Here is an 11,776-nt window from a genome sequence, read left to right as displayed (position 1 = left end):
ATATATATATATATATATATCTAACCACACCCCAAAACACACAAACAGAAAAATAAACACACGTAAACATACCACAGTACAACACACAAAACAAAACCACACAAAACCAAGTGCCCGTGTGGCAGTACGGTATAGTGACACGCCACCCCCATTTTGGAACTTAGTTTAATAATTTTTGCACCAATGAGCTATTTACGAGTAGTACCTGTCTCACCTTTTTACCCTTGATTTTCGGAAATATTTAATATTATTATTACAGATATTTTAATGTCTATAATGATAAGCATCGATATTGATAGCATTAGTGAGGTCAAAAGGGCAAATAACTGACCCCTTTTCGTAAAAAATTTTGGGGAGCCATCTATTTGCACTTTTCACATAAAAATGTGCTATGAAACCCCACCACCACCCACACACACATATATGGTGGTGTGTGTGTGTGTGTTGTTATGTTGTGCGTGTGTGGTTGTGTGTGTGTGTGTGTGGGTTGTGTGTGTGGTGTGTGTGTGTGTGTGTGGGGTATGGTGTTGTGGTGTGTGTGTGTGTGTGTTGTGTGTGGTGTGTTGGTGTGTGTGTGGTATGTGTTTGTGTGGGGGTGTGGGTATGGTGTGTGGGGTGTAGGGTTTATGTGTATTGTGTGTGTATGGTATGTGATGTGTAGTTTTGGGATGTGTATGTTATGTGTGTGTGTATGTGTATTTTTATGTTTTGTGATGTCATTTTTTGGGTATTATAACATATATATTTTATATATAAAAATATTATATAAAATATATATAAATATATATAGATTTTAATTATTTTAATATATATAATTAATTATAATTTTATAAATAATTATATATATAAATTATAGAATTATACATTCATTATATATATATTATAATAATATATATAAAAATTTTATATATAAATATAAAATTTAATACTATTTTTAATTTATATCATTTATATGATGATAAATACATATAATATAATTAAATATATTATTTTAAAAATACGTAATATATATAAAATTTATAATATATATTGTATATATATATTTTATATATACAATATATATTATATATATATAATAAAAAATTCTAATAAAATTTTTATATATTATCAATATTATAATAGCATATCAATTATATAATATTATATTATATTATATGTAAATAAAATTATGTTTATAATATATGTAATGGAAAAATAGGGAAAAGCATATGTAATAGTTTAAATATCATTATATAATATATATATTAAAATATATATATATATATATATATATATATATCAATTTTATAATAAATGTTATAAAATCTTATAATATAATTTAAATTATATATATATATATATAATTATATATATATTTTTTTGTGTGACAATGAAATTATCATATAATATATTATTAATATATTAAAATATATAATATATATATAATTTATTATAAATATTATATATTTTAATATAAACTATATATATATATTTTAATAATTTTTAATATAATAATTATATATATATTTTTTAATATATATTAAATATATATATAAAATTTTATATTATATATATATATATATTATATATTTATATAATATTATATTATATATATTTGCAAATTGCATGTTACCACAAAAAAAAAATGTATATAAAAATATTTTCTATTCAACTATAAAAATATTGAAAATATAATTATATATATGATAGATATATATTAATTTTGGGTTATAAAATTATATAATATATATATATATTATTAAATAATATAAAATTTATATATTTTAAAATAATGGGTGGGTGTGTGTGTGTGTATGTAAATATAAAATTATATAATATCATCACATTAAAAATTTATTTTATATATATATATAAATTATATATAATATAAAATTATATATATATAATATAAATAAATTTTAATTTAACCCCAAAACCACACACCACACAATAGTATATATAAAATATATATATATAATATATATTAAAATATATATATTATGATATATATATAATTTTGTAATATTTTATTAAAATTTTTATGAAAATAAATATATCATATATATCATTAATATATAAAAATATATTACATATATAATAATATATATAAAATTATAATTATAATTTTATATTATAATATATTATAACACATATTAATAAATGTACATAATGTTGTATATATATATTGTATATTTTAAAAATTTTAATATATATATATATATTTTTAATTATATATATATAATAGGTAATATATTATGTAATATATATAGTATTTAATATATATATATATAATAATATATATATATAATATAATATATATAATATATATATTTACATTTTTGGTATACCCCAAAAATATAGCCCTATACATTTATACCTTTTGCACCATATCAACATACTAAACTTTACTGCATTGCCCAAAAATTCCCCAATTCTTTAAATACGAAAAACCTTTTAAAAAGATTTTTTTTCCCTTTCGAAAAAATGCGTTTTTCCCCGAAGCTACAAAGGTTAATGCACAACGTGTGCGGTAAAGATGTGGCAGGAGGTTAAAAAAAATGCGTGTTTATTTTGTTCCGAGCCTTTTCCCCCCTTCCTCGCCTTGCTCCCTTTCCCCCCCCCTTTTTCTCTTTTTTTTCTTTTTCCCCATTTTTTTTAATCTCGCCCCTTTCTCCCGGGCCCTCTTTCTCCCCCCCCCTCTCTCTCTCCTCTTCCTTTTTTTCCTCCATTTGCTTCTAATCTCGCCTTGCTCCCTCTTTTCCCCCTCTCTCCTTTTTTATTTCTTTCCTTATTTTCTTTAATTTGCCTTTCTCCCCCTTTTTTTCCCCCCCACCCCTTCTCTCCTCTTCCTTTCTTTTCCTTAATTTGCTTCTGATGTTATTTATTTATTTTTATTTTTTTTTCATAGGATTTTCTTTTTATTTTATTCCGTGTTTATTGTTATTTCATATCTGTTCTTTCCCTGTTTTTCCTCCTTCTTTTCTTCTTCTCCCTCTTCCTCTTCTTGGCTCTCTCTCTCTCTTTCTCTTTTTTTCTCTCTCATTCTCTCACGCTCTTTTCCCGTCATCCATTTATTCTCTTCTCACCTTTTTTTATATATATATATATATATAAAATTTATATTATATAATTATATTAAAAATATATATCTTTTCTCTCTTCCTCTTCTCCTCTCTCTCTCTCTTATAATATATATATATAATATATAAAATATTATAACGTGTTTTTTCCCCTTTTTTTCATTTACGTTCCTTCTCATCGGGTTTTTCTTTTTCCTTTCCCCGTCTTTATTTTTCTTATCTTCCGTTTTTCTTCTTCCTTCTTCGTCTTATGCTTTTTAAAAATATAATCTACACACACTTCCTCTCTTTCTTTCTACGATAAAGTTCTTGTTCTTTCTTTTTCTCTTTCCTCTCTATTTTCCTTTCGTTTCCAACACCCTTCCTACGTTTACTACATTTCTCCTTCATTCTTTGACATTCCTCCTCCTCCTCTCCCTCCCCCTCCTCTTTATCCTCCTCCTCCTCCTTCATTTCCTCCTCCTCTTCGTCTCCTCCTCCCCATCTTTTCCCCTCCTTCCCTTTCTCTTCCATTTTCTCTCCCTCCTCCTCTTCCTGTCCTCCCCATTCTCCCTCCTTCCCCCTTTTCCTCCCTACTCTCTCTTTCCTTCCCTCTCTCCCTTCCTCTCCTCCACCTTCGTCCCCCTCCCCCTCCTTCCCAGTCACCTTTGGATTACACGGTTATGGTTTCTGCAATACATAAAACACCCATTCTTGTTGTTTTTTGAATATACTATTATAAACACCTCCTACCTTCAAATATATATTTATATATATATATATATATATAAGTATATATATGATATAATATAGATATAATATGGTATATATATAGTCATTTAGATATATAATATATATATAATAATATTAGAATATAATATATTATAATATATATATAATATATAATATATATAATATAAATATAAGGTATATTATAATTAGGAAAAAAATTTTAATATAATATATTTATATATAATAAAAATAAATTATAATTATATATACAGATATAATATATATATTAAAAATATGGGTAATATTTTAATATATATAATATATATATATAAATTTTTAATAATAATTTATACTATATTTTAAAATTTTATATAAAATTTTTAAAATATATAATAATATATATTTTATATATATTTTACTAATATTTTTATATATATTTTTATTTTTAATTTAAAATATATAATATATAAATAATATAATAATATATATATATTTATATTTTATTATATATATTATTATATATATAAATATTTTTTATATATATATATATAAATATATAATATGTGTGTGTGGTGTGTGGTGTGTGTGTGTACAGACAAATACAAAAGTTACAAATAGTTAAACACAGAGAAAAGTTAGTTATGAGATAGATAAAAGGGAAGAAAAGAGAAAAGGAGAGAGAGGGAGAAGAGAGTTTGAGAGAAAGGAAACTTGAAGGAAGCAAAGAGAAAAAAACCAAGAAACGAGAATTAACAAAAATAATGACATAACCAGCAAAATGCCACAAAATAATTTTCTACAACTCTTTCTCCCCCCCTTTCTCTCTCTCCCTCCCAACGCACGCCCGCGACAGCCTGCAACAGGACCTACTACGGGCGTGTGGGCGCGACGTACACCCTGCAGGTCGCCAAGCCAGGCCGAGGGACGCTGCCGCACTTCTGCCAGCTGACCTTCGTCGCTTCGGGAGATGACTTCGGTGACCTTGTCCAGATCAGCTTCGACAAGTTCAACTTAGGAAGGTGAGTCGAGGGATTTCGTTTTTTTTTTTTGGGATTTCGTTTTTTTGGGATTTCGTTTTTTTTGTTTGGTTGTGTTGTGTTTGTTTGTTTTGTTTGGTTGTTTGTGTTTGTTTTTGTTTGATTTTGTCGAGTGTTTTTGTTGTTTGTTTGTTTACTTGTTTTGTTTTTTGTTTTTGCTGTTTTTTTGTTTTTGTTATTGTTGTTCTATCTTTTTTATTTGTTTTTGTTTGTCATTACTTTATTTTTTGTTTTATTCCAGTAGCTGTTCCTTTTATTGTTTCCGATTTTTGTTTTCATCTTTGTTGCTGTTGTTGTTGTTGTTGACTAAAAAAGAAATTTTTTGTGTGTAGGATTTAAAAGTTTATGGAGAAGATTGATAGAAGATTAATAAATGTAAAATCGATATGGGGTTTGATGAATGATACTATGAAGGCAAACATTATACAATGACGTTAAATAACAAATGTACAGAAAATATAAAATGCACACAAATTAACGGTGCACAAATATAAATTACGCACACACGCTGTTAAACACGTGTGTACGAAAAATAGGCTACGCATTTCCGTATACATACAGGAAGTAAAGATTTTCTAAAACAAACAAGAAAATGAGAAAGACAAAAACAGAAAAGAAACACAGAGAAAAAGAAGACAAAATTTTCCCTAAAAGCAACAAAATCATGAACAACGAAAACAACGAAAACAACAATAACAAAATAACGACAACTGCAACAAAAACAAACAACAAAATCAACATCAACAACAACAAACAACAACAAAATCAACAACAACAACAAACCAAAAACAAGAAAGGTGTTTGACGACTGCATTATGCAGGTTGAACAGCCCTTTTTTTTTATTACAGCGTCGCCATTTCCCTCGCCCCCTGTCTCCCCCCCCTCCCCCCCTCCCCCCTTCCCCTTCGTTTCTCTCTATGTCTATGTGTGGGGTGGGTGGGATGGGGAGGGGGAGGGGGGAGGGGGGGGTTTTACAGAATCAACACACACCCACACACCACACACACACACACACACACACACAAAACACACACACACACACACACCACACACACAGGGGCGAGCAGACAAAATTAAATATAATATATATATATATATATATAAATATATATATATATATATTAATTATATATATACCCCCAACACACACACAAACACACATATATGCATATATACATATAAATAAAAAAAAAAAAAAAAAATGCAATATCAAAAAATAAATATATTTATATATTTTATATATATATATTTTAAATTATATTTTAAAAATATATATAATAATAATAAAATATATCCATTCGATAAACAAAAGAAGTAATAGATAGTAATAAGGGACAAACAAAAAATACATGACACACACACAACACACACACACCACACACACACTTCTCTCTCCTCTTTCTCTTCTCTCTCTCTCTCTCTCTCTCTCTCTCTCTCTCCCACAACACACACACAACCAACACACCCACAACAACACCACACAACACCCCCACACACACACCCCCTATATATATATATATATATAATATATTATATTATATAAAATATATATATTCAGATGAAAAAAATAGAAAAATGATAGATGTAGATGGAAAACAATACATATGTACACACAACACACACACATACACACACACACACACACACCCCACCACACAAACACACCCTCTCTCTCTCTCTCTCTCTTCTCTCCTCTTTCTCTCTCTCTCTCCTCTCTCTCTCACACACACCCCCACACACCACCCCACACACACACACTAAAATACCCACACACCACTCACCATATTATATATTTCACATCCACACTTCCCCTGCACAGAAACACAGGTAAACACATAAACAAGGCTCGGCCGCAGCCCAGAATAACCCGGATCAAAAGACGCCGCCACAAAAATCACGCGAGAAAAAGGCTGCTTCGCGCCTCCGCACGACTCGGAATGGGGAGGAGGAGGAGGAGGGGAGAGGAGGGGAAGGGAGAGAGAGGAGGGGAGAGAGGGAGAGGGGAGAGGGAGGGAAAGAGAGAGGTGGAGAGGAGAGAGAAAGGAGAAGGAGAGAGGGACACGGATAGAGAGAAGGGGAGAAGACAGGAGGAAAAGGAGAGGAGGAGAAGGGAAGGGAAGAGGGTGAGGAGAAGGGAGAGAGGAGAAAGAGGAGTGGGAGAAGGGGAAGAAGGCGTGGGGGAGGGGGGGAAGGGGGCGGGGGGGGGGGAGAGGGGAAGGGGGGTGCGGGGAAGGGCTTTTCCGGGAAAAGGGGTGTGTGGTTTTTTGCGGAAGGTCGGGGCCCCGTGGGCGCTGCGACGGGGGGGAAAGGGGGGAAAGAAAGAGAAAGAGAGAGAGAGAGTGAGGAGAAGAGCAGAGAGAGAGAGGAGAGAGAGAGAGGAAGAAGAGAGAGAGAAAGAGAAGAGAGAAAAGAGAGAGAGGGAGGAGAGAGAGAGAGAGAGAGAGAGAGTGAAGAGAGGAGGAGAGAGAGAGAGAGCGAGGAGGAGAGAAGAAAAAAAGATAGAGAGAGGGGAGGAGAGAGGAGAGAGAGAGAGAGAAGAGAGTGAGAGAGAGATGAGAGAGAAGAAGAGAGAGGAGAGAGAAAGGAGATGAGAAAAGGGAATAGGAGAAGAGGATGAGAGAGGAGAGAGGAGCAAAAGATAGGAGGAAAAGAGGGGAAAAGGAAAAGAAGGGAGAGAGAAAAAAGGAGCCCCTTTGGGAGAAGCAGAGAGGGGAAATAGAGAAAGGGAGAAAAGAAGCGAAGGAGGAGGAGAAGAGAAGAAAAAAATAAAAGGGGAATAGAGGAAAAAAAAAAAAAAGTAAGAAAAAAAATTTTTTAAAATTTTTTTTTTAAAAGAAAAAAAAAGGAGGAAGGGGAGGGGGATTTCTTTTTTTTTTTTCCCCCTTTTTCCCCCCCGCCCCCTTTTTTTTCCTTTTATTCCTTCCCTCTCTCTCTCTCTCCTCCTCTCTCTCTCTTTTTTTCTCTCTTCTCTTTTTTCCCTCACTCTCTTTCCTTTTCTCTCTCTATTATCTTCTTTATTCTTTTTCCAATTTCCATACTTTTCTTATTTTTTTTTTTTTCCTTTTCCTTTTTTTTTTTTTTTTTTCACCTACCATTTCTATCTCTCCCCTCTCTTTTACCCCTTTTTTTTTTTTCTTCTCCCCAAACCCCCCCCGAATCTCGCCCTCTCTATCCCCTCCACTTCCCCCCTCCCCCCCTCCCTTTCTCTCATTCTCCGCACCTTCCATCTCCCTGGCGTAAACATTTCCAGCATCATGTCCTCTTTGTTAACGCTCAAAGAGGTTTTATGAAGAGTTGTGCATATTAAGTTATATGATGTAATGCTAGAAGCCCGATCTTTTATGGGCCTCCGGAAGTGCGCGCTTTTACCCCGAGGACAATTTTGTTGCGTGCGTTTATTAAGATTTATCTCCTCTGGCGACGTTTGTTTGTGTGTGCGCGTGTGTGTTTTCTGGTACTGGTGGGGTGGTTTGTGCTGGTTTCTTTTTTTTTGTTTGTTTTTGTTTTTGTTATTGTGGTTGGTATTGTCAGTGTGAATTGAGTGTGCAGTGCGTTATATTATCTGACTTTTAGATGTTTAGTGTTTTATTCGCATCTGCTTTTCTCATTGGAAATTGCTGGCGACTGCGGGTGTTTATTCATGGAAATTGATGGCTGTTTTGTCCGCCTCCAGGTTCGTTTTTCGCCACCACGGCCCGGGGGGCCCCCCACGGCTACGCAGATCGAGGAGCTGAGTCGGCCGCTCAACGCCGGCTACTGGTGCGGCGCCGCCTGGGGCCACAACGTGTACTACTCGGAGACCTCGGCCGTGACGCTCATGCTGCGGGTGTTCAACCGCATCGAGGAGAGCGGCCCCGCCAACCCCGGCTCCTTCTCGCCGCAGGACGCGGTCCTGCTGAAGGTCACGTACCGCTTCTTCAAGAAGGAGAAGGCCGTGCTGCGCTACGGCGTGCCCTACAACCCGAGCTACCGCGGCGAGGACGTCACCAACTCCTTCTGCGACAAGTACTTCGAGAACTGCGACAAGAAGAACTGCAAGGTGCAGAGCCCCAACTACCCCGGCCTGTACCCGCGCAACCTCACCTGCTACTTCCACATCCGGCAGACGCGCGTCCCCGACGGCAAGTTGGCGCTCATCCGCGTGTTCCAGCGCAACCCGCACCTCATCTACATCAAGGACCGCAACGCGCCGCACCTCTCCCGCGAGCGGCGCATGCGCGTGGGGTCGGCGTGCCACGTGCTGCACGACTACCTCATCGCCTTCGACGGCAGCACGACGCGCACGCCCGTGCTGGCGACCATCTGCAAGGGCGGCGCCCCGCTCTCCGGCATCACCTCCAGCGGCCCCGACATGCTCCTGGTGTTCCAGGCGTCGCCCTTCGACTTCCCGTTCCAGGACTCCCCGCGGCGCCGCATCTTCGGCTTCGAGCTCGACGTCGAGGTCGAGTTCGTCGACCGCGAGTCGACGGCCTACGTGCGGCGCGGCGCCGGATGCCACTACATGGTGAGCAGCCGCGGCCAGCGGAGCGGCTACCTGCAGGCGCCGGCGCACTCGCTGCTGCCCAACACCACCTGCTCCTGGAGGCTGCTGGCGGCCACAACCGAGGTCGTGTGGCTCTACTTCGTGCACTACCGCCACGCCATCCACGCCGAGATGCCGCCGCCCGCCAAGTGCTCCAACACGCTCACCATCTACGACGGCGACGCCGCCGCCGAGGAGCCCGAGGCTCTCTCGCTCGACAAGAAGCCCGGCGGCGACGCGGACAACACCACCTCCGCGCCCTCCATCCTCGGCAGGTTCTGTCGCCCCGAGAAGCTGCCGCGCGTGTGCAGCGGCGTGCACGCCCCGGGGCAGCACTCGGCGCCCTGCTCGCCCGCCGAGAGCTACGTGTCCCGCTCGCCGGCGCTGACGCTGACGCTGCGCTACGCCGCCGGCACCGCCCCGGCCCACGTGGAGTTCCTGGCGCGCTACGAGTTCGTGGACAAGCGGCAGTGGGGCGACCCGACCCCTGGCGGCGGCCCCTGCGACCGCACCTTCACGCTGCGCCCCGACCGCCTCTTCGCGTCGCCGAGGGACGTCTTCCTGTTCGGGCGCGGCGGCACGCGGCGCCTGCAGTGCGTGTACACGTTCAAGGCGGCGCGGCACCAGCGCATCGCCCTCCGCATCCTCCGCTCGCGCATGGGCTCCGGCTGCAGCACCTTCTACCGGCAGGCGTCACAGCGGTTCGAGTGCTCGCACGGCGGCGAGCGGGGCGAGGCGGCCATCTGGGTGAGGGAGGAGCCGTGGCAGGGCGTGCCCCTGACCCGCGCCTGCCTCTGCAACACGTCGCACAGCTCGCCGTTCCACCTCGTGTCCTACACCAACCGGCTCGACGTGGTGTTCAGCGTGCCGGCCATGACGGCGGCGCACGACTACACCGACTTCTTCTTCGAGGGCGAGTACTCCATGCTGGACGCGGGCCCGACGCTTCGCGCCGCCCACTGCGACGAGTCGGCGCGGCGGCTGTCGGGGCGCCACGGCAACTTCACGGTGGGCGGCTGGCCCAGCGACCACTGCTCCGGCCTCCCGCGCCTCGTCACGGCCACGGACGGCTCCTTCCTGTTCCTGCGCCTCCACGGCCACGTCGCCTCCGAGAGCAACTGCGGCGTGGCGGCGCGCATCAACGTGTACTCGGCCGGGGGGGTGACGCCCATCGCGTCCGTGTGCCCGGGGCAGCGCCAGGAATTCACGCACGTCTTCAGCAACGGGTGGAGGCACCCGGAGGAGCTGCTGGAGGAGTCCTCGTGGCACAACAAGAGCGCGTCGCAGCAGAGCCGGCGGCAGCACAGCCAGACACAGCAGGAGACGCGGGACCTGCTGGTGGAGTACGTGGGGAACTCCACGGGGCGCTACATGGTCACGTGGGTGGGGGTGTGGCGGCCCCTGCAGACGGCGCCCCTGTCGCCGGCGGGGGCGGACCTGTGCCCCCACCGCTGCCCGGAGATCCAGGCGTGTTTGCCGAAGGAGCTGTGGTGCGACGGCGACGCGCACTGCCCCTCCGGCATGGACGAGGGCGCCGGCGCGTGCGGCTTCCTCGCCGCGCTGCCCTGGGTGTACCTGGCCGCAGGAATCATCCTCCTGATGTCGCTGGTGGCCCTGCTGGTGGCGGTGGTGCTGCACCGACGCCGCACGCTGGCCGTGAAGGCCGACGCGGCGGAGGTGGTGGAGAACAACAGCCACAGCGTGAAGAGCGCGACACACGACCTGCTGCTGCCGCTGGAGAAGGAGACGTGGTGACACCGCGCCCCGGCCGGCGATGTCGTCTGCGTGGACTACGAGACCACCGTGTAGGCTCGGCTCAGCGCTGGCTCCGAGCCTCCCGCCTGGCATCCGCTGCCAGGTACCCGCCCGCCAGGTACCCGGCATCGGGGCCCCGCCTATCGCGTAGAGCTATGCCAGCTAGTTAGGCATACGTACATACATACACACAAGCTGAAGGAATGGTGTGGTTGTCCCGAGGCTGCAACGAGACGACTGCAGGAGCGGGAGGAGGTCCTGGAGGCGAGGAGGAGGAACCACCACTGGAGTGAGACGTCGCACGTCGAGGGCGACTTCGCGGGTTTACGTTCTCAGAGATTATCGCTACGTCGGGGACTATAAAACAAGAAATAAAAAAACTAATAAACAACTACTAAAAAAACATACAAACAAACAAACAAATCAATAAAGCAAACGAACAATAAAACAGCATACCTAAAAATAAAAATTTTCCCAGAGAGTCGAAAAGACACGAAGGAATGGGGGCTTCGACCCGCACGCTGACGTGGATAGTCGAAACAGTCTTATATTATAAATGTAAATATGTATACATTCGTTATAGTTTTCAGAGATGAATACGGATCATTGTTACTCAGTTTTCCTAGTTGACCTCGGCCAGTTTGGTGACGCGGAGTGGTGGTGGGGGAGGGTGAGGGAGGGGGAAGGAGGG

At 41.5% G+C, this 11,776-nt stretch overlaps 1 protein-coding gene across 1 annotated transcript in view; it reads left to right on the top strand.

Moving 5' to 3' along the window:
- The window catches only part of LOC119599128, a 14,688-nt gene extending 3,603 nt beyond the window's left edge, over positions 1–11,085 (top strand). Inside the window, exons 3-4 of the mRNA XM_037948885.1 lie at positions 4,634–4,789; positions 8,382–11,085. Coding sequence (XP_037804813.1) covers positions 4,634–4,789; positions 8,382–11,085 — 2,860 coding nt within the window. The remainder of the gene's footprint in view (positions 1–4,633; positions 4,790–8,381) is intronic.
- Positions 11,086–11,776: the final 691 nt, after the last annotated feature.

This window comes from Penaeus monodon, chromosome 4, assembly GCF_015228065.2.
Source record: "Penaeus monodon isolate SGIC_2016 chromosome 4, NSTDA_Pmon_1, whole genome shotgun sequence".
In the NCBI taxonomy this organism is placed as follows: domain Eukaryota; kingdom Metazoa; phylum Arthropoda; class Malacostraca; order Decapoda; family Penaeidae; genus Penaeus; species Penaeus monodon.
This window is presented reverse-complemented; position numbering and strand designations above follow the sequence as displayed.